The sequence below is a fragment of the Sardina pilchardus genome, chromosome 21 (genome assembly GCF_963854185.1).
Source record: "Sardina pilchardus chromosome 21, fSarPil1.1, whole genome shotgun sequence".
In the NCBI taxonomy this organism is placed as follows: Eukaryota; Metazoa; Chordata; class Actinopteri; order Clupeiformes; family Clupeidae; genus Sardina; species Sardina pilchardus.
The window spans coordinates 4,717,928-4,742,032 of record NC_085014.1 but is presented as its reverse complement, the minus strand read 5'-3'; the positions used below and the strand labels follow the sequence as shown (position 1 = coordinate 4,742,032).

Sequence of the window (24,105 nt, the reverse complement as noted above, 5' to 3'; positions counted from 1 at the left end):
TAAACGCGTGACTAAAGCGCTTAGCGCACTCTGTACAGAGGTTACCGACGATCCTCGATTACTCCACTTCAACCGTCTCTGTGTTAATGCTCAGAGTGCCGCTCCCTCTCCATCATCAGTCAGTCTTTGGAGGGAAATGAGGAAAGGATTCTTGTTGCACAGCACACACTCTCTCATGCGCACACACTCTCACACAAACACATACACTAGAGCATTGGAACTGACGAGAAGCGAGACGTTTAATGAATAGAATAGAATAGAATAGAATATATACTTTTTTGATCCCGTGAGGGAAATTCAGTTCTCTGCATTTAACCCAATTTAACCGAATTAGTGAACACACAGCACACAGTGAACTCACAGTGAGGTGAATCACACAACCCAGAGCAGTGAGCTGCCTGCCCAACCAGCGGCGCTCGGGGAGCAGTGAGGGGTTAGGTGCCTTGCTCAAGGGCACTTCAGCCGTGGTGGACTGGTCGGGGATCGAACCGGCAACCCTCCGGTTTCAAGCCCGATGCGCTAACCAGTACACCACGGCTGCCCCATGATGCAGTCGGCGACAGGTTGTTGATGGTTGGGGTGAAAGGCTGTTGACGGCAGAGCTCCGCAGCTCAATCTGATTACACCGCTCTCTTGCGGGCCCCCTGAATCACGCCTCGCGAGCCATCCACGTACTTCCGGCCAAGGATTGCCTCCACTACGAGTCTGGCCGTGCTCCTCTGTGGAGCATTCTGCTCGGTAGAATTGTAACAGAACGCCCCCCCTCCAGAAAAGCAGCCAATAAACGAAGAGACGGGTTGGTGGGGGCGAAAGGGAGGGCGCTCGTGACGATGACGTTAAACGCCTGCGCTATGTTGTTATGAGTAACTATCGCCGATTGGGTGAGAGCTGTCCAATCAATTCAAACCAGAACTGGGCGTTACTTCCCGCTTCCTGCAAGCGCTTCAGAGCAAAGAAATGCCAGACCATAATACGAAATGAAATGGTAGTATTATGGGATGGTTAGGACCAGGCTACCCCTGAATCACGCCGGCGGCTGGATGGGAGCAGCTTTATGGCTCAGCCTCCACCACTGTGGCACGGCCGGGGGAGCTACGCCGGGCGCGCAACCCCAAGCGTTCCGTTCGCGACGCGTCAAATCCATTTTAGAAGTCTGGTGTAGCTACTTCCATTGATTACAGTGAGTATCAACTGCTGCAGCGTACGCTTCGCCAAGGCAACGCTTGAGTTACACGCCTGGTGTAGCTCCCCTGTTAGTTTCACGTTTGCAGAGCCCGGGCTGTGTACAAACACCAGCGCTTGTTTTCGTTTTGTTATGCAGTCCTTTCTTGTGTATTGGCCACATTTTGTATAAGCGGCAGGACAACGTTTTATATACTAACTCCAGGCACGTGTAATGCGTTATATAAATACATTTACCTTACCTTACCTTATCAAAAGAAACAATACCATATTAATGGCATATTAACTGCCCCTGTGTATTAACCTCAAAGCTGAGGAAATTTTGCAAAATCAATGAGTAAGATGTGGCCAATAGTTGGGATATTACAGTAATGTTTTTGTTGTTGTTGTGTTTTTTCTAGTTTGTTTGTCTATGCTTGTCCCCATACAGTACTGACAGCCAGAGGATTCATAAGGGTTTGAGATTAGCTGAATTTGACTAAATGTATTTTGGATTAGCATAGTAGACTTGTATGCTTTGGATTAGCAATGCAGACTTTTCAACGTCGTAAAAACTCAAACACACACACACACACACACACACACACACACACACACACACGTGTGCAGGTGTGGTGTTTTTGCGAGGCCAGTCGTATTCTTGGGGCTTTAGCCGTAAGCTGCCGGGAGACTCGGCACGTAAGGGGCGGAGCACAGCACACACTCTCACGGGAGATTTGTGGTGTGGGTGTGTGTGTGTGTCACGTCTCCTGGTCACGTTTGGCCATTTGAGAAACACACATCTTTGTTCTGAAATTTGTGTGTATATCGGTGTGGTGTGGTGTGTGGTGTGGTGTGGTGTGGTTGTGGGTGTGGGTGTGGGTGTGGGTGTGGGGGTGTGGGTGTGGGGGTGTGTGTGTGTGTGTGTGTGTCTTTTGTTAGTGAGAAATACCTGTCATTTTTCTATATTTGTCTGCCTGTAAAAAAAAAAATCTGTGAGTTTGTATGTAGAGATGTGCAGACAGACACAAAGAGACGAAGAGAGAGAGAGATGGAGGGAGGGAGGAAGGGAGGGAGAGAGAGAGAGAGAGAGTTGGATGGGTGGAGAGGCGCGAGGAAGCTGTGTGAGATTCTTCTTTTTCTGTTTGGTGTGTTAAGCCCAGCTGTGAGTCTCTGTGACGCACGCAGAGTCGCGCATGTGCGTGTGCGTACCGGTGTGAGAGGGAGAGAGAGCGAGAGAGAGAGAGAGGAAAAGCGAATGAATGAATGAGGGGAGGGAGGGAGGGAGGAAGAGGACTGCGGTACAGAGACCCGCCCCGTGGATGAATGGTGGTTATGAATGGAGCAGTCTGCTCCTCCCTCCACCACACCCCACCCCCACCCCCACCCCACCGGTCCTGTCCCACCTCTGAGAGGCTGCAGTGCGGGAGGGAGGGAGGGAGGGATGGAGAGAGAGAGAGAGAGGGAGGGAGGGATGGAGAGAGGGAGGGATGGAGAGGCAGATGGGAGAACAGAGGCTCACACGTGAGCTGTTGTTCGGGACAGGCGCTGACAGACCAGCCCAGACGAACGCACGCCCCTTACCTCTCCTCCTCTCTCTATTTCTCTCTCTCTCGCTCCCTCTGTCTCAATTCTGTCTCTTTCTCTCCATCTTTCTGTTTTTTTTCTCCCTCTCTCCACCGGATTCTTTCTTCACATATTCATTCCCTTTCTTCCCCCCACTGTGTACTTGGTTCTTTTCACTTGTAAGCCTTCTCTCTCTTTATCTCTATCTTGCTCTTTTTATTCCTTCTCTCCCTCTCTCTCTCTCTCTCTCTCTCTCTCTATCTCTCCATCTCCAGCTGGTTGCTAGTCTCCCTGTCTGATGCCTGATGCTCGACTCAGTCTCGCCCCAATTCGCTTGTCAATCATACTCATCTCTCTCTCTCTCTCTCTCTCTCTCTCTCTCTCTCTCTCTCTCTCTCTCTCTCTCTCTCTCTCTCTCTCTCTCTCATATATCCATCTATAACCTATCAGTTTTTTTCTCTCTTATCCTCTCCCTTGTCTGTTGGCCTCCTTACCTTCCTGCTCCCCCATCAACATGCACACACACGCACAGGCACGTACTCCCCCCTCCCCTCTCTCAAATTCATTCATAAAATCTGTGATCCGTGTGTGTGTGTGTGTGTGTGTGTGTGTGTGTGTGTGTGTGTTGGAGGAGGGGTGCAGCAGTTATGAAAGACACTCCCTGATCATCATCAGCAAGAACACTGGTGCAATGGAAAACAAGGGATGAGCCAGGGATGCAGAGAGGAAGAGATTGACGGGGGAGAGAGAGAGAGAGAGAGAGAAAGATGGAGAGATGAAGATGGAGAGGTGGGGGGAGAGAGCGTGGGTCGGCTCAGCCCAAAGCAGCAGCAATCGGGTCTTGTGGCCCAAATCCGGCCCACATCTGACTCACTCTCCTCCACAAATAGAGAGCGAGTGATGGAGAGAGAGAGGTGTAGAGGTGAAGAGTGAGTGATGGTGAGAGAAAGAGAGCGGTGTAGAGTGAGTGATAGAGAGAGAGAGGGAGGGAGGGAGGGAGGGAGAGAGGTGAAGAGTGAGTGATAGGGAGAGAGAGGGAGGGAGAGAGAGAGGTGAAGAGTAAGTGATGGAGAGAGAGAGGAGAGAGGGAGGGAGGGTGCGGATGGGATGGGTGCAGGCTGGTTGCCGGGGGCGGCGGTGGCGGCGGTAACAGCAGCAGCATCAGCATCAGCAGCAGTCGGGTGGCCCTAATCCAAGCTGCTCTGCTCCAGAAATAGCGTCTCATGCTCATGCATGGATTAATGCCCTGCAGCCCAAAATATCCCCCCTCCCCTCCCCTCCCCTCCCCTCCCCTCCTCTCCCCTCCTCTCCCCTCCCCTCCCACGGCCCGGCCCAGCACTGCCATTCATCACTGTCTCGGTCAGGCCACACACACACACACACACACACACACACACACACACACACACACACACACACACACACACACACACACACACACACACACACAGCCGCACTTGAACTACACCACACGGTCTTACAGTCTGTGGGATATGCCTACGTGTGACAGGGTAAATCACCTCTGTGTGTGTGTGTGTGTGTTGTTCAGGCAGCTGGTTGTTCAGCCTTATCCTGGCTGTCTTGTTAAATCATGATTTATATGGTTTTGTCTTAATGCCCCTCTCTCCCTCTCTCGCTGTCTCTCTCTTCCTCTCCCTCCCTCTCTCTCTCACACTCACACACTCACACACACACACACACACACACACACACACACACACACACACACACACACACACACACACACACACACTCCCTCTCCCTCTCTCGGTCCCTGTAAATGTGAATGAGATTGTGGTATACTCGGTCCTTGACCTAGCGGATGTGTCCAGTAGACCAGTCAGGAATTCTTTTTAAATACATTTTATTTCTTTATTTATTTTTTTGAATTACTTGCTGCCCTGTCTGAATCCGCTATGTGCTGGCATATGCACTGTAGCTCTCTATCTCCATCTATGTATCTCTCTCTCTCTCTATCTCTCTATCTCTTTCACTCCCCCTCCCCTTCTTCTCCTCCTCTCCTCCCGCTGTACCTCTCCACCCCACCCTGGCGTGTGTGACTCAGACTCCCAGTGCTGAGTCCGTGTGTCCGCGCGTCCGTGTGTGTGTCCGTGTGTGTGTCCGTGTGTGTGTCCGTGTGTGTGTCTGTGTGTGTGTGTCCGTGCGCTGCCCTGTCCCTTCATTACCTTGCATCAGCACCCCTGCTACTCCAGCCGCGGATAGAAACGTCAAAGCCCTCGTCACGTCTGTCACATCCTGTTCCCCCGCCCTCCGCCCGTCTCTCTCTCACGCTCACACACACACACACACACACACACACACACACACACCTCTGATCCGACCCTCATCAGCTGGATTAATTAAATCACATTTGTGGGGCTGCTGTGGCTCCCTGTCCTATCAGACACCTGGCTAGCCGTCTCCCTGGCTCCCTGGCTCTCTGGCTCTCTGGCTCTCTGGCTCTCTGGCTGGCTCTCTCTGTCCTCTCCCCCAGGAACATGGCTCATCTCTGGGGAGCAGCAGTGGCTGTGGGTCCCTCCAGCTTCCAGTGCACCACCTCCCTCCACTATCTCCTCTAACTCTCCTCTCCTCTCCTCTCTTCTTCTTGTCCTTTCTCCTTTTCTTTCTCTCCTCATCTCCACTCCTCTCCCTCTCCTCTCCTCTCCTCTCTTCTTCTTGTCCTTTCTCCTTTTCTTTCTCTCTTCTCCTCTCCACTCCTCTTCCTCTCTCATCTGCTCTCCTCCTCCGTCTCTTCCCTCTTTCCATTCCTCACCTCTCTTCTTTTTGTCCTTTCTCCTTTTCTCTCTCTCCTCTCTTCTACTATCTCCTCCTTTTCCCCTCTCCTCTCCTCCTCCATCTCTTGCCTCTCTCTGTTCATCTCCTCTCTTCCCCCTTCTCTTCCCTCTCTCCTCTCCTCCCTTTACCTCCCTCCACCCTCCCCTCTTCTTATTTCCTCTCCTCCTGTCTCCTCTGTTCTCTTTCCTCCATCCTTCTCTCTCTCACTCTGTCTCCTCATGTCCTCTCGTCTGTCACGTCACAGCCCACGTCACACACACACACACACACACACACACACTGCCGTAACGAGTGTTCTTCTTCGCGAGGCCTGGACACTTCCTGCCTCCCTGTGCGACTGATTCCGTGGTGAATAATTCACGGCAGTGTAGCACGCCGGCCGGCCGTTGCCGCTGCCACTGGAGGGGGGGGGGTTCGTCCGTCCGTCCGTCGCTGCCTGTCGGTCACTGCCAGTAGCCGCCCGTGGCGTGGCGTGGCGTGGCGTGCGGAGGGAGGCTGGGTTACATTATCCGCCCCGCCTGGCGCTTCCTTCCTGCCGCCTAATTAGCGGGCCAGACACAAGTGCTGCGGCCAAATGACCCGCCGGGGCCTGCAGCTGACCGGGCCTGCAGACTGGAGCTCAGCCGGGCACCGCTGGGTTAACCTTGAGCAGCTGGACACTGTCTCTCTTTCTCACACACACACACACACACACACACACACACACACACACACACACACACACACACACACACACAGTCGTTCACACACAGGGAGAGAAACAGTGTCAGGATTGCTCGCATACACTTAATACACACATGCGCGCACACACACACACATGCACAAAGAGAGAGAGGCTTTCAGTCATACATAGGCAGGCATATGCACACACACACACACAAACACACCCACACACACATGTAAATTCAAACTAAAGCACACAGACTCCCACTTCCTTGGTCCGGACTCACTACAATAGTGATAGCGGTGGAGATAGCGGTAGCGGTAGCAACGGTGTTGGTAGCAGTAGCGGCAGTTGAGATGGCGGTAGCGACGATTGCGCTAGCGCCGGTGGAGATGGCGATAGCGCCGGTGGAGATGGCAGTAGTGGTGGAGATTGCGGTAGCGACGATTGCGCTAGCGCCGGTGGAGATTGCGCTAGCGACGGTGGAGGAGGTGGCAGTAGCAGCTGCCAGAAGCGGACGGCAGTGGTCATCTATCCTAGCGGCGACGGTTTAATGCGCGTACGAGACGGCCTGGCGGTGTTTGGGGACAGCAGGGGCAGGGCCCTCTGAGCCTCGCTCATTACAGTTTGGCAGGAGCCAGAGCGGCTCCTACACACACACACGCACACACACACACACACACACACACACACACACACGCCTGTCCCCCAGGGGAGTAATGCACGGCTCCACTTAGCCACCCAAGACAAAGGGACTCGGATGGATGAGTGCAGAAGACATGCGCCATCTGTGTGTGTGTGTGTGTGTGTGTGTGTGTGTGTGTGTGTGTGTGTGTGAGACACCTGGCCACTGGAGATAGGCCTGCGCTGTGCATTTGGTCGGCCGTTGTTGACTCAGACAGTGTGTTTCTTGTCCAGGACTTCCTCTGCAGCCTGAGTCTTGAGTGGCTTAGTTCTTTTCAGACACCATTGTGCATTGTTGAGTGCCTGTGGTGTGTTAGTGGTGCAGTTGCTTTGTAAAACTAAGATCTGCAAAACACAAACATTACACACACACACACACACACACACACACACACACACACACACACATTCATTCAGGTGCGCTGAGCGCAAAGCCTGTAGGTTGTGATGATGAATGTTGCGTAGTTCACAGGAGTACTGCAACATCTGATTTAGACAAGGTTTTTTTAGCTTCATTTGCCTTAACTAATCAGCTTCGGAGGCATTGGAATGGTAATTTGACTTATTTCGGGTCGAACGACGGCTGTCTCGCTTCCCCCTAGCCCCTTCTGAGTGGAAAAACCACGGCAAGTTTTGTGCCGCCGGGACTTCCGGCACTTCCTAACAGAAAGTCTCTAGCCTCGCGATCATACTCATGAAAAGCCAGACTGACCGATTGAGGAGTTTTGTAAAATAGGCACACTAAAGCAGGAAGCTCTGCAGAGAAATCTGCAAGCATAAAACGAGCGAAAATTTAAAAGCGAAGGCGAAACCAGCGATGAAATAGCCAAACCTGCATAGTTGCCCTTTTAAAAGTCACGTTAACCATCTCGACTGACTGGCTGACTGACTGTGTCACAAGAGCCTTGAGGCTCTAAATATGTGCAACTTCGATTTCAGACAACAAACCCTTTGCTATTGCATGGCTTATTAAAGCAATACTAAAGCACTTTTCCGCTGTCGCACACACGCAATGTTTTTGTTTATCCAGCAAATAACAGCCAAGGTAGAATATGTTGCATGATTTTATGAAAGTATGATGTATTGCATCATCGAAGCAAGCCAAATTTGTAGTTTCTGATGTCTCATTTCATCGAACTACAGATACACTACCCCACCTCGTAAAGTTACATAGTGTGGTTATAGCCGATAGAGGGCCGCAAAGTGAAAGCAGAAGTGCCGTTCACTCTGTTACGAGTTGATGAACCGCTTAAATGATTTTGGAAACATTATTTTAAGGTACGAAAAACTCTTTAGTGTTGCTTTAAAATCTAATTAAACAATGATGTAGTAGATTATGACAGAATTTTTTCTACCCCTGCCGCCAAAATGACCGATGGCGAGGCTCTAATCCAACCTCTGCTTCCGATTGAAACAAGCCGTCGAATCCATTTTATAGAACTAAATGGCTCAGTTCCCTTGAGGAGGTCTTTCTTAAATGAGTGCTCTCCGAACAATTTCATTGCCCCGCTACAATTCGCCATATAGAATTGATCTTGCCTGTGTGTAGGCCTTGAGAAGTATGTTCAAGGCTTCAAAGAGTCGAGATGTGTTTGCAATGACCACCGTTATAGCCCTTATTGACTGGCCGACTCTCTTTTATGGTTTGTTTGACATTCATTTCAGCCCACAAATGTTCTTTTTCTCCCCCCCACCCCTCGCTCGTCTGCTTAATTGTACTTGCCTTTGATAATCTATGCTCTTTTATGTTGGAAATTGGTGTTCTTGACTGTATTGCTGCTTTGGTTGTGCAAGTAAAGCATAAACGCGTTGCCTCAGTCGCAACATTTGAATTGTTGGCTGATGGTGAAATACTGAGAAACAAACCAGTAGGCTTGACCTTGCCAAGTAAACAAAAACAGAGAAGTAAACAAACTTTTCTCCTTTTTTTGTTGTTTACTAGTTGTTTATTTATTTGTTTGTTTTTTTGTGTGTGTTTTTTTTTTTTCAGTCCGGTCTCCTGCCCCTGCTGTTGCCCCCCCTGAAAAGCCTACCCCTGCTCCGGCGCAGGAGCCCGCCGCCAAGAAGCCGATTCGCCGGAAGCTGGCCGTGTCGCCGCCAGAGGCCGCCCGGCAACCGGCCGCCTCCATGGCGACGCTGTGCCCGCCCGACGTGCAGGAGGTCTGTCGCCAGGAGGGCATGTTCCCGCTGCAGTACACGCCGGAGGTGAGCCAGCGGTCCGCCCAGAGCGACGCCGCCGCCAACGCCACCGTGACCTACGACCCCGACACCACGTTCGACATCGGCACCGTCGGCGAGGACGCGAAGCCGGCCGACGGCACGGTGATCCTCTGCGAGGTGTCGCCCGCTCACACACAGGCCCTGAAGCCAATCAATTTCAAGGAGCCTCTGAAAAGGTAAGGGTTAGGGGTTTTGGAAGCCAATTATCTTTGCTAAATCGGCTGATGCTAATGTTATAAACGCCGTTCAACATGTGCCCTATCGCTAACACCCGTCTTGCGTGTGTACATTCTAGTATTCAGTCTTATGTATGTGTATCACTCACTTATGCTAACATTGGTATGGTTTCTGTGATTATTGCTAATGCTAGCATTGCTAGTATTACCTGTACAAGGCTGTGTTGCTATGTCGCTAATATTGCTAATGTTTTGTCCTCAGACTTGAGATTCCCTCGCTGCTGGATATCCGCCGCATGAAACCGTCCTATATGGCCATGACCTCAGCAGCACAGGGCAAGCGCAAACTCTACGGGTCAGTTGGCTACCTGTGTGTTTCACTGTTAGCATATTCCTGTTAGCATTGCATTGCATTTACACTTTGATGATTGGAGGATTGTGTTGTAAAATGTTGTAGAAATGATTGTGGTTATGGTAAAGTATTAGTTTGTATTAGTAGTTTGTTGTTTCCCTCTAAAAAATAGTTTTCTCTTAGAATCACTGGAGATTTTCTATAGAATTTTCTCTGTACTGACTGTGTGTGTGTGTGTGTGTATGTATGTATGTGTGTGTGCGTGTGTGTGTGTTGCAGCAGCAAAGACATGGGTGTAGACGGCACTCACGGAATGGCAGCTCCCAAACGCATCAAGCATGACCCCAGCGTGAACCCCAAACCTCTGCGTGTTCGGCGGGGAGGAGGTGAGTGTATGTGTCTGTCTATATATCGGTGTCTGTCTGTCTGTCAGTGTGTGTCTGTCTATCCCTTTTCAGACTGAGAAACGGTACATTAGCGTTTAAGAAATAGCGGGTTCAAGGGTATTTCGCTGTGTGAAAGGTAGACGTGTTTTGGTCCCGGGTTGTCCGAAGCCGGGTTCAGAGGCGAGTTGTGGGAGGCGTTGCCTAGATGACGTTAACCATGCGTCGGACCTCGGAGATAAACCAATAAACACAACTGTCATGCTAGTGCTACATGGTTTAGTTTCCAAATGATGGCGGGCCACTTGTTATGTTATTTGAATGCCAAATGAGTTCCTTTTGTCTGTCAAAGTCATATTTTAATGTGCCGAGTCCTGAACGACTGCTGCCATTTCAGTTAGCTCGTTGGCTAGTTAGCTAGCATTAGGCTAACGTTCCAAAAAGACGTGCAGGCAGACGGTTTTGGTAACATAGCAACAATAAACACTTGACCGAAGCGCCGAGAAAAGGAGGTTCAGGGCGCTCTCAACGTAAAAAAAATGCGATTGGTGGACACGGCACCTAAAGTTGTCAACCTCTCTTGTGTCTTTCCTGTATTTTAACCTCCTGCCTTGCCAAATACGTCATCAGTCACACACCCCTAATCGCGGGGTTGACCTGTTCCTTTCACACTGAGCCCGCCTCCGCAATAATACTACCCCTCGAGACGGGTTCAGTTGCCGAGGCGGGTTGACTCCCCTCCCCGTGTCGGTCAGTGTGGAATGAACAGCCTTAACGTTAAATTTGGCTGATTTAGCGTTATATTCGGTCAGTGTGAAAGGGGCTTGTGTGTGTTAAGGTTAGGAAGCGATTATTAGAATCGATATGAAATTATAATGAAAGCTGATGTTAGAAAAATCTATTCAAAAATGATTTAGAAATGTTTGAAATATTTTATTTTGTTGCCTATTTTTTTCAATAGGATTGATCTCTGTGTATTACTAAAGCCCTATTATTTGAATGCATGTCTGTGGATCAATCCTTGTAAATAAGTATTATATAGACTACTAGGAGTATAGACTACTTCTGGAATGAAGGATAAAGATATAATCACGTCTTACCGTTTCCATTACATTTTGGAATTTGAAACGAGGAATCATTAGGAACTAGACTTGACAAGAAGAATCAGAATTTATCAAGTTTGTACGATATGCAACTTTTGTGTGTGGGTGTGTGTGTACGCCTGCTTGTTTGTGTGTGTGTGTGTGTGATGGTGACAGACACACAGTGTGAGTGATTGTTCTTGTCCAACTAAGGGGCAAAACTTTATTCCTTTGCACCACTTTCTCTCTCTCTCTCTCTCTCTCTCTCTCTCTCTCTCTCTCTCTCTCTCTCTCTGCGCTGTGTGGAGTGTGAACTGAGTCAGGGTGCCGTGTGATCAGGCTTTGTTTGGGCGTTGTGCGCTTAAGTGTGTGTTCTCCACGGGGAGTCTCATCGCCAGCTCCGAGCTTCGCCACCACGTATAGCTGGAGTATAGTTGGCTCCAGGCTGCGTGCGTGTATGTGTGTGCGTGCGTGCATTCTTGCGTGTGTGTGCATATGTGCGCGTGTGTGTGTGTGTAGTGAGCTCTCTCCGAGTGGGAGTACTCGAGTCACACTTCGCTAGGGAGGCTGAGAACGTGCTGTTAGCGTTAGCGCGGCCCCACGGATCAGAAGGTGCCGTTAACTGCCACTCGGCGCCGTTGTCATGGCGAAGGCTGGCGGCCCCCGGCGATGACGAGGCCACCCGCGAGGGTCGTGCGGCAACTGTGTCATAGGGCAACGCGCGGGAGCCTTTCGCAGGTATGAGCCGCTCGTCACGAGCGCAATGTCATGGAGACGGCGGGCGACAACAACATTGTTTTAAGTCGCTCGTTTAGTCCTGTGTGCGTATGTGTGCGTGTGTGTGTGTGTGTGTGTGTGCGCGCAAAGATGTGGCTGACAACATGAAACCGCACCCGGGCAGACAACGGCAATGGAAGTCTTGATCGCTGTAGTGTAAACAAAGTCATCGGGGCCCAGTCCAGCAGACACACAAGCCCGCGGGGGGGGGGGGGGGTGATCTTTCCTCTAAATACATAATTGTTATTTTTATTCATGTATTCAGTTATTCCTTTATGTATTATTGATCGGCCCGCGCACGCAGCAGCCGAATGCCAAGCTTTTAATTAAACCTCAGTATATACTGACACGGGCCGCACCATCCGACGCAGGTATCAGATGCTGACGGGTGAGGCCAGGTCGGCCATTACGCATACATGAGTCAGGAAATACCGCCGCTGCCGTCCGTGTGGACGCCGACGTTATATGCTTTTAATCTATGCAAACTTCATGACTAAAAGATTGAAGTTCATGAAAGGTTCAGGGCTGAATGTGTGGTCGAAAATGATATCCAGAATACACAATGCCAGTTGTGTCTTTCCCCTGTGTGTGTGTGTGTGTGTTTGTGTCTGTGTCTGTGTCTGTGTACGTCCGCTTTCTGGTTGTCTTTTTTTAAACCGAGGCCTCTAAATTAATCATGGTCACTAATGAAGTCTGGCCTCTTTCTCCTGGCATTGCGCGCTGATGTGATTGTGGCCCGAAGCGGACTTGTTCATTTTTATTTTTTATTTAACTAGCTTGTATCGCTTCCACTCATTAAGTCTTGTGTAAGTGTCTGCCTGTCTTTCTGTCTCTCATCCCCCCCTCTCTCTCTCTCCTTTGTTCTCCTCTCTCTGTTTCTTTTCTCCTTTTCCCTTTCTTCTTCCCTTTTTCCCCCCCCCCTCTTTCTCTCCGCCGAGCCAACACGCACGTTACGTTCTCCGTTTTGGCTCCTCTCCCCCTCTCGTACCCCCGTCGTGTCCCCCGAAACTCTCGGGGCGCGCGCCACGCGCTGTCCGCCCGCTCCTGTTCTGATTGGCCCCCCGAGCGCCGGCCTGCTCTCCCAGAGCCGCGGAGCCGTTTACGAGCTGGCCACTCATCTGTGTGATGTCATATTAAACCTCCCCCAACAAGAGCGGCGTTTTGGACGAGTCAGAGAGGACAGCTGAGCAGTTATCCTGTAAAACTCGGTGCGGTGTGTGTGTGTGTGTGTGTGTTTCTCTCTCTCTCTCTCTCTCTCTCTCCCTCTCTCCCTCCCCTTGTTGAGACATAAGGTCACGTGGGGGTGAGACACTAGTGAATATGGGGTCGTGGGATATTTTAAAGGTCGTTAAAGCGGCTCATTATCCACGGCTGCATTTCTGGACCGGGCGCGCGGAGCAGAGCAGAGCAGAGCTGCGGTCCAGTTCACCGCTTTGGTGTGCCCATGCTGCTGCTGGAGTGGACCACTTCCCCTCTTTTCTCCTTTCCTTGGGCGTGTGTGTGTGTGTGTGTGTGCGCGTGCGTGCGTGCGTGCTTGCGTGTGTGTGTGTGTGTGTCTTTGGCCCGGTCGTGTCGGGCCGTTGTGACTTTCCCTCTCTCCTGGGGCTCAGTTTGAATATCTTCCCTCATTTCTACTCATGAATAAGTGATAGTAATAATAATAATAATAATAAAATAATAAAAGTCCTGATGTTTGTGTATTTTATTATGATTAGTATTTATTGGTTGTTGTGTGTTCTTGTGCTGCAGTGTCGTCGGAGAACGAGGTGCGTCGTCAGGTGGTGCGCAGCATCTCCGAGGGCAACCTGCACATGATGGAGGGCGCCAAGTCCAAGACCAAGCCCAGCCTCCGCAGCCAGCTCTTCCGCCGCGTCACCAAGCGCCTCTGAGCCCACACACACACACACACACACACACACACACGTCTGTGTCCCTGGGGGGTATTCCAAGTCTCCGGCTTAATGGTTCTGGTAACTCTTGAGTTCGTAGTAAACCTCTTAAAATGTAGAGACGTTATTTTTATTGAAAAAAAAAAAGAAAAAGAATCATCTTGATGGCATAACAAACACAGCTGAAAGCCACAGGCCTGTTTGTTTGAGAGTTTAGCGTATTCCTTATTTTCTCTAAACGGCGTGCCAGGAATATCCCCTCAGGTCCCACACACAGCATCAGAACCACACTGCACCCCAAAACCTGCACCCCCCCGACACTCCACTGACCCCCCCCCCCCCCCCCCCCCTCTGCACTGTGAGGAGCCGTGAGACGGGTGGGGTGAACACAGAAGAAGAGTTTTGTTGTGATTCAATTCTTTGAAAGATCCTCATAGCTAGATGTCATTAAGTCCTATGGATTTTGTGATTAACCAACTGGAGATAATGGGGGTATGAGGGATGTTTTAACAGTACATTCTGTTTTTTGTTATTAATGCAGATAGGTTGTGGTTCATGTAGTCTTTTAACATTGTTGATTTTAGTGTACTGTATAAAGGAACAAATTGTGGAAATAGCATTTGCAGCTTTTACATCTATTCTAATAAATAGTTCCTGTTTCTCTTTCAAAGAGAATGAATCTAATCTTTCTTATCGTGTGCGTCTGTCTGTCTGCCTTTGTTTCTTTGTTGTGGCCTGTACATCAATGTCTCCCTGAACTTTAAATGTGAACAATTAAAATGTACTTCTGTTTTTAAAAAGCAACTCCCTTTACAGCTCTGAGCTTTCTTCTCGTTTTTTTTTTTTTTTTGCCTGTTTTGCAAAATGCAATGTGATTTTCATTCACTGACTCAGTAAAAAAAAAAAAAATGCTATTAGAAATAAAAGGGGCAACAAAAAGCCTGAATCTGAAAGGGTTGCATTTTGCGGACGCCAGGCAGGGACGGCGAGCGAGCGTAGCTAAAACTCGGCGCTAATGGCCATTTGCCCACCAGCGTGTCCTGTGCTGACTCCAGCCGGACGCCGCCCGCCCCCGATGCCGATGCCGATGCTGATGCGGAGGCTTCCTCTCTGGCAGCGGAGGCGACGAGGAGGCGTGGGGCGGGGCGCAGCACAGCGCGGCCGATTGCCAGGATGGAGGAAGGTTCCGCTGTGACGGGGGAGGAAACGGGGAAAGCGGCGGCGGTGGCCTCCGGCACTTTGTGTTGTGCCAGCAGTTAGTGGTGCCGGTGTCCTGCCGCTCCGCCACGATAAGATGATGATGATGATGATGATGTCGAGGTGATTTATGGTTGGTGATGGTGAAGATATGGCCGTTGTTTGTTTCATGTTGCCTTAGTGATGAGGGATGACTCAGGTAGACGTCGGGTGTCCTATTGAAAGTGCAGCTCTTGATCATCATACAACACACCTGGGGGTTTTCAGCAGGTGGTCGACTCTACGCATTGCTGGTAGTCCCTGACTGACCATGCATTTACAACGTAGTTTCGACATCGTCATCTTTTTCAGTGGCTTTCTTGGTCAGAAGGGTGCTTCTTGGTAGCCTGGTTACCAGACTCTGACTTTGCAGAGAGTCTGGCCCAGATCCATTGGCAAACGTTTATTTCCTTGGTTGGTGGACGCTTGCCTGAAGTGTGAAATCATTGGAGTTCAATCACTAATGTTTGGTAATGACGTACGTTAACCACGGAGGACACAAGGATATTATATCGATAGGTTTTCAACTTAAACGTGATCGCTGTCAGGAACGCCCTCTGTTCACTGGGTTGTCAGCTTCCCCCCACAATACCTCACTGCGTCTATATCACTGCATATGGGAATCAGTCTTGAGCAATATAGGGCGTTCTAGGAATATTGCCGCCATGTTGGTAGCACACCGAACGTAATATCCATTCATTCAGATGCAGAAGACAAGAAGCAGAAATGTAGTATTGCGATCGTGGGTTGCACTGTTACACCCCACTACACAGCAACATATGACCAAGAAGGCAAAAACTAAGTAGCAGGAAAACACTAATAGGTGGGAGTAAATCCATAGTAATCCATAGTAAACTAAGGAGTGAGGCTGCCAATATGGCTGTGCCCGCGAAGTTTTCACGTCATGATCCCGAGCCCTATTGAATGAAGACTTGTTTCGAACTGGTGGCCACCGTTGCTAACAGAAGGTAAACACGCCTGGTACTCGGCCAGTGCTACCACCACAGCAGCTTTCCGAGTTTTTCTCCAACTCGGACTCGCAAAACATACCAGTACGCTTCAAATGTAGACGTGACGTCATATCCGAGGACCGAGACGGTTCGTAGAGAATAATGAAATGCAACAATAGCCATCATGGTGGGGGCAACGATCACTGGAGGCCTGTCGATGAACATGTCTCTGATTGCCGTGTTGCCTATTCAGTTACTAAGTGATCAAAATGGGATAATAAATCTTTTTCCGGGTCCAACGGCTTTCAGACTCACTTGTTTTTCTCCATGGACAGTAAAATAAACCATTGTTTCGGCTTTTCTGAGTAGCCTTGAAAAATCCAATTTTTCACGAAAGCCTGGATGTTATCCTTGAATGTATCATCTAGCTAGCCTGACCAGCCAGACCCATATCACGATGTAGGGTCTGGGAACTCACCGTAGGCAGGGCTCAATCGGAGGGGTGGGATAAACAGTTTTCTTTCAAATTCCCTCTCCATGCAATAGGATAGCGCTGAACAAAGCATCTTCTTGTTTTCAAGTAGCAGGATGCTTAACGGTCGCAACTTCTGGTCGGATGTCATCATTATATGAAGCCCGCCCAGCGACTCTATACACGATGTGATTGGTTCAGTGGTTTCTGCCTGAGCCCAGCTCCCACATTTAAATGGAGAGTTGCTATACCCCGGCAGGAAATTAGATTTGTTGCTGCTAGGGGCGTCTAGATTTCTAGGCTATATCATCTAGCTGCACAGCTACAGTACTCACTCTGTTAAAGTTTAGCTATTTTGTTTTACAATTGCTAAAACGGAGGTGACGATGGCAAAGTTTACAAGCTGCAAAAAAACGTCTGGCTGCGCTAGTAAACGTCTTTTCACGAAAGAATCTGTTGGGCCCGTAACGTCGGACTTAAGAACCGAACAGGAAGTGAGGTGTTTGTCCCCACCAATTTGGCGGCCGCGTTCACGTATATGCCACCTAATAGAACTCGCCGGACGATGCGGCATCTAGCCTCTCATATCTATGGGCGGACTCAACTGAACTGGAGATGTGTCTGTTTGCTGTCAGACGTCTGAGCTGATGGATAAAGTTTGTCCAGCCCCTGCAAGCCCCCTAAATCTGAGTATCTGCGCTGTCGGCAGATTTAAGGGCCCAGGCCAATCCCTCTGTCTCAGGCAGACTCCATCCGTCATACTAAAGCCATCTTGTTAGCGCCCCGGACCGGCCCGGCCTGCTGCTCATGCCTGAGATAGGCTACCTTGTGGCCCGAGGGCTGTGCTCAGGCCGTTTGCGCTCACGGAGTGATCCGTACAAGTTAAAACACAAAGTGTAAAAGGTGTAAAATTCAACTGTTTTGGCCTCCTATGACGCCTGTAGAACGTTCCTGAAGCGTTGTTTCTTAGCGCTCACGGTCTCTGACGAAGAGGGTCTCGGTGACCCTCTGTTCTTTGTTCCTCTGACGAACAGTTAATGCGGAAGGTCAAGAGTCGCCGCCTCTGGCTCACAGTTGGCCCTGCGTCGGCTTTGTGAGTGTGTGTGTGTGTGTGTGTGTGAGAGAGAGAGAGAGAGACCCTGCTGTCAGCTCCAATGAGGCCACGTCACATCTCACGCCAACACCCCAGCGTTTGAACTCGAGCAGCGTCGATTGGTGTTATTGCGAATCCATACACTCAGACTAAACAGCAACCCGATCCTCTTCAGACCAGTCCACCCTCTTATCTGCTGTGGCCTCATCCCCCTCCTATCCACTCACACACACACACACACACACACACACACACACACAGCATGTCTCTGGGTCTCCACTCACTTCAGCTGCCTTCACAATAGACTGATGTTCAACATGCAACCGGATAGCCCTCCCCCCTCCACACACACACACACACACACACACACAGAGAGAGGGCCCTGCGCTGTCTGTCTGGTCTGGTCCCGGCAGGTCTCCTGGGTCCTCTTTGAGCCGTGGTGGCTGCTTCCCGCCTGCTAGCGTCTTCCCTCAGGCCACTTAGGTTTCAGCTGCGCACAGCTCCCCGCTCACACACACTCCCCGCTAACACACACACTTACTCCCCGCTCACACACACACTCCCCGCTAACACACACACTTACTCCCCACTCACACTGCACGCAACTCCCCACTCACACTGCACACAACTCCCCACTCACACTGCACAGCTCCCCGCTCACACACACACTCCCCGCTAACACACACACTTACTCCCCACTCACACTGCACAGCTCCCCGCTCACACACACACACTCCCCACTCACACTGCACACACACTCCCCGCTCACACACACACTTACTCCCCGCTCACACACACACTTACTCCCCACTCACACTGCACACTCCCCACTCACACACACACTCCCCGCTCACACTGCACACACACTCCCCACTCACACTGCACACACACTCCCCAATCACACTGCACACACACTCCCCACTCACACACACACTCCCCGCTCACACTGCACGCAACTCCCCACTCACACTGCACACAACTCCCCACTCCCACTGCACACTCCCCACTCACACACACACTGCACACAACTCCCCACTCACACACACACTGCACTCCCCACTCACTGCCACCCGCCTTGTGTGATGATTTTGATCCACGCAAGCATGCTGGCAGTGCAGAACGCAGAGTATATAGCAGTATAACTGAAGAGTTTGATTCCAAAACGCTAAATATCCATTTTTAAAAACATTAAAAAGTCATGTTATTTAATTGTGTATTTCAGGTAATATCAATAAAAATGCAGTTGTTTTGTTTTGATTGAGTAAAGATAAATCAACTAAACATAAACCAATACAGCTCCACTGTAATTACTTGCAAAACAAAATGTAAAAAAAATATTTATGAAAATTCATTAAAATGGTGGATATAGCGTTTTGGAACCAAACTCTATAAGATGCCGTCTGGCTTTTACTGTCTGTCTCTATCTCTCTCTTTCTGTCCTCTCTCTCTCTCTCTCTCTCTCTCTCTGTCCCTCTCCCTCCCTCCCTCCCCTTTCTCTTGCATTCATTCACAAGAATCTTCACTGGCTTTTTTTTCTTCCCTTCACTTTCTCTTTTTTTTCCCCTCTCAGAAAGAGGCAGGTCTTCACTAAAGTTTATTAACTTCCCTTCAGCCAATGAGGTGATTGCTGCGTTTCAGACACAGGCCAATAAGACGGGCCGAGAGGTTGGAGGTGGATGTTGCTTAGCAACTGCAGGTAGAATCTGGGATCATGTTGACCTATTGTCTTCTCCGTCTTCACCTTGGGTGAGATCATACGCTGTGTTTTTGCGGTAGAGAAGGGGTCCTTTAAAGGGTTAAAAAGCAGCCTTTGTGTAAACTGCGTCAAAGGGGGGAGGTGGGGGGGTTGAAGTTGTTAAAACCGGTCGTAATTAAATGCCGATCTGCCTCCTTATGTCTGTCTCCTGGCTGCTGCCGCGACTGCAACATCAACACACACACACACACACACACACACACACACACACATCAACACTTGTACATTTGTCAATAGCTCAACCCCTCCCCTCCTCCTGCCTGGGCCGAGCGCTGGAGGCTGCTGTAGGCAGATCGATGAAAAACACCTTTCAGGGTGATTACGTTTCCCTGGGCCAGCCTCCCTGCCACTCTCTCTCTCTCTCTCTCTCTCTCTCACACACACACACACACACACTCTGCCACAGGCCTGTCCGTCTGATGGCTTCCTCTCTCCCGTGTGCTACCGCTGAGAATGAGATGGTGCCTCTCCGAAAGCTAACCCTCGTCATACCAGGAGTCTCCTCAGAGCCCTGCTACGCACACACACACACACACACACACACACACACACACACACACACACACACACACACACACACACACACACAGCACACAACAGCAGCCAAGACAGAAAACAAAGCTGCCACGGGATGCTTGGACATTGTGTTTTTTGGGATTGGGTAATTGGGATATTGAATCAGATGTCTGAGAAATGACCCTCTAACTATCTGACCAACTGAAACATAATGCAATCACACAGACAAATAGGCTAATGTAACTTGAGGACTGATGCTATGCTGGTAGAAGAACAGAGCTTGCTGTATTTAACGAGCTTCTGATACAAACAGCACATTTGATTCAGTAGAGGCTCACTGTAGAGCGCCCCTTGGAGAGGTAGACTTAAGATTAATTGAGAACTAGTCCGCAAGAGGAATGCTGTAATGAATTACATGGATCCTGCTGACTAGAGAAGAGCCTGCAAATATTCAGTACAACATCATTTCACACGGATATTGAATAATACTGCTTTAATGCAGTTGTGTACACAGGACACTATTTTTAAAGATGTAATTTGAAACTATATATATATAGTGTATATATACAGACATATTGATTTTGTTTCTTTGCAATAAAAAACGTTTCATTAAGATTCCAACAAATGCTTCCTCTGTTGCCAAGCGACGCCTATTGCAAGATAGCTCCAAAGGAAACACTAATACAAACAGTGAAATCCATGGAATGCCGCTTGCCCAGAAAAATTCCTTAACCAAAACTAGCCATGTCAAACTTTCTTGACCCTTCTTGCCGTGGCCATTTCATGTTGTTAAACTATTAAAACGCAGTCAGCTGTATTTTTCTGAAGTCAGTAGGCTATCATTCAATCATCAGCAAATCCACAGATGTGTGTCTTTTGTTCTCTTGAGGGCCATATCAGACTCCAGCTATGAAATACACACACAGCCCCTGACCACAGGGTCTAAGATCCAATCTAAACCAATCAGCGTGTGTGTGCATGCATGTGTGTGTGAATTTGTGTGTGCGTGCATGCGTGTGTATGTGTGTGTGTGTTTGAAATTGTGTGCGTGCATGCACACTTTTCCCCATACATCTCCCGCAGCTGTGGTCATGCATAGTACATGCTGGTATGACTCACTCTGCCCAGTGTCCAGCCTGCAGAAGGTCAGTTATCCACTGTTTGCTGATGTGGGGGTCCATCAGGTGTGTGTGTGTGTGTGGGTGTGAGTGTGAGAGAGCAAGATTGAATAGGACCTTTTTTGGACATAACCCCAATTACCCCAATTCCTGGAAAACTGTCTTTGTGCGTGCTTGTGTGTGTGTGTGTGTGTGTGTGTGTGTGTGTGTGTGTGTGTGTGTGTGAAATAAAATAAATGTCACATTCCTGGAAGTCCTAGCTTGTGTTCAATCATTAGGTCAAGTGGTGCAGCAGGTAGCCGGGGTCCCCTGTGAGGCCCTGGGGTCGGTCTGCAGGTACGGCGTCCAGAGTATGCATGTCCAGGAGCAGGGCGCACGGCTGACCTCTGACCTCCGCCTCATCAGGTGAGCAGGCCACTGCTAAAGCAGGTGTGCTCTTAGAGAGCTCTGGATCAGCGTGCCAAAGCTGCTGACACCTGCGTCAGTGCACGCACGCACACACACACACACACACGCACGCACCCACACTGTATCAAGTCATCGACACTAATAGCCCTCCACCTGATGCACTCTCTCTCTCTTTCTCTCTCTCTCTCTGTCTCTATCTTTCTCTCTCTCTCTCTGTCTCTATCTTTCTCTCTCTCTCTTTCGCGTTCTTTGTCTTTCTCTCTCTCTCTGTGTCTCTTTCTCTCCTCTCTCTCTCTCTCTCTCTCCCTTTCTCTCTCTCTCTCTCTCTCTCTCTCTCTCTCCCTTTCTCTCTCTGTCTCTCTCTCTCTCTCCTGCGTGTGCGAGGAGATTGCTCTCCCTATTGATCGTGGCCCAAGGTTATGGCCTGTACAGTGACAATCAGTCAGTGGGCATAATCAATACGCCGATCTGTTATCCATCCCACTGGCCATCCATTTAAGTGCCGGCTAACCACCAGGGTGTTACCCTGACACACACACACACACACACACACACACACACACACACACACACACTAATTGTGCTGTCACTGCTACTAATAGACCATGATGTGTGACAGCGCCATAAGGAAGGAAACCAGTCTTGTTTCTGACAGTTATGTGTCAGTTTGAATTATAATTACAGTTTTTAAACTATATAGACTCACACAGTAAACAGCAATTAAACTGTATACACTCACACAGTCCACAGCAATAAAATAAATGCATTTGTATGATATAACACAACATTTCAATATGTCCAGTTCAGCCTTGACTAGGGAATGACCTGCATTCTGACACAGAATAATCATTTGTTCAATAATAACATTTATTTATATTTATGGTATTTGTTTTTTTGTTCTGGTTTTGTTTGCCTTTTGTTCAAAGCGACTGTATACGAATGTTACATTAAAGTGAATATTACGTTAAAATACTAGTTTCAAATAAAGTTGAGAAGCCTATGTGAAGCATAATAATTGTATAATAGTAGTAATATTGACAATATCATAAATCATAACAAATAAATCAATTTTAACTTACTTATGGGTTGTGCTCTTGTTGTTCTTGTTACTGTTGTTGTTGTTGTTGTTGTTGTTGTTGTTGTTGTAGTTTGTGTCATACAGAATGTTATTGTGTATTGCATGCTGGCGCTCCTGAGTAGGCCGTGTGGAGTGTGGTGTGGAGTTCCCATTGTGTGTGTCTGGACTAGTGGGATACCACAGGGCAGCCAGGAGCCTCTGTGGAGCGTCCTGCATGGCTGCCTCTGAATGACCTCATCGCGCCGGCCCGTCACCTCTCTAGCTCTGCCGCTGACCTCATGGCTGTGGTCCCTCCCTTGCCTCAAATCTCAGCAGCCACAGAACACGGAACGCGGAACACGGAACGTCCACTCACGCTGTGGCCATTCCAGAAGTCCTTGATTGGTCCTCCCTGACGGTTCTTTGTCCTCTTTGGAATGTAGGAAGGTCATTTGGAAGGTTGGTCAGACCCTTCCATCTGGCAGTGGCCCTTTGATAGCTTCTGCCAATTACAAGCCAATACGTTGTCTCATTCAAATGTGTCTCATTAAATCTGTGCTGCAAGGTGTATGCTAGAGTGTGATAAGTGCACTAGAACATTATTAGTATACTTTAAATGATGGTTAGTGCACTAGAACATGATTAGTATGCTAAAAATGATGAGTAGTGCACTAGAAAACTTTTAATATATTATAAATGATGATAAATCCACTAGAACATGATTAGTATACTATAAATTATTATTAGTGCACTAGAAAACTAGCAGTGCTCATCGTAGCGTTTCTGATTCCTCTGCTGTTCCACTATATGCCCTGGTACACCATAGCTCTGTGGGTCTCCCTCCTCTCTCCCTCTGTTGATTTGAAATGGGTGAAGGAGCTCATTTTGACTTAATGAACGTTTATAGAAGAGTGTGTGTGTGTCTGGGGGGGTGTGGATGAATATGAAATCTGAAGCTCTAATGTGATGTGATGGCAAAGAAGCCAAGAGCGGCTGCGTAGTTGCCGCTACTCACTGACCCCCCCCCCCCCCCCCCCCCCCCCCCCCACACACACACACACACACACACACACACACACACACACACACACACACCACCCTGTCTCCAGCACCACTCCTCGCTCCTTGCGATTCCGAATGGAAAATATTCAAATGGCGCGTATGGAAATCCCTGGATGAGCTCCGGATTTGAAATGTAAAACAGTGGGGCCCACGGCCCAGGGAGATCGGCTCTCATCTCTACCCAGTGCCCCCTCCCTCATCCCTCATCCCTCTCTCCCCCCCTCCATCCATCCCTCCTTCCCTGAGCCGCCCTGTCCCCCCTGGGCCAGTCCAACTGAGCAGGACACTCTCTGCACCCAGCCCAGCCAGCCTCTATTCTCTCCACACTGAACAAGGCAGACTCAGAACTGGCGGGCGCCCTTACACCGTGCATCTAGTGTGTGTTGTGACAGTGTGTTTGTGTGTCTCTGTGTGTGTGTGTCGTCGTATTTATGTGCATACATGAAGAGAGGATTCCGCCGGGTCGACTGAAAAAGCTCAGCAAGGATTGCTGTTGCCCTTATGAACACAGCAACAACAAGGTAAGGAGCCTGCAACACACACACACGCACGCACACACACACACGCACGCACACACACACACACACACACACACACACACACACACACACACACACACACACACACACACACACACACACACACACACACACAGCATCTCTCTGAGTCTCCACTCACTTCAGCTGC

At 49.4% G+C, this 24,105-nt stretch overlaps 1 protein-coding gene across 4 annotated transcripts in view; it reads left to right on the top strand.

Moving 5' to 3' along the window:
• kif18a (kinesin family member 18A) overlaps window positions 1-14,061 on the top strand; it is a 49,716-nt gene extending 35,655 nt beyond the window's left edge. Inside the window, exons 15-18 of one of the 4 annotated variants that reach the window (XM_062525081.1) lie at window positions 8,862-9,267; window positions 9,530-9,622; window positions 9,902-10,005; window positions 13,611-14,061. In XM_062525081.1, the coding sequence (XP_062381065.1) occupies window positions 8,862-9,267; window positions 9,530-9,622; window positions 9,902-10,005; window positions 13,611-13,750 (743 nt within the window). In that variant the 3' untranslated portion in view covers window positions 13,751-14,061. Of the gene's footprint in view, window positions 1-8,861; window positions 9,268-9,529; window positions 9,623-9,898; window positions 10,012-13,610 lie in introns of all 4 variants that reach the window. The other 3 variants (XM_062525078.1, XM_062525080.1, XM_062525077.1) reach the window with 3 other exon arrangements.
• The last annotated feature ends 10,044 nt before the right edge of the window (window positions 14,062-24,105 follow it).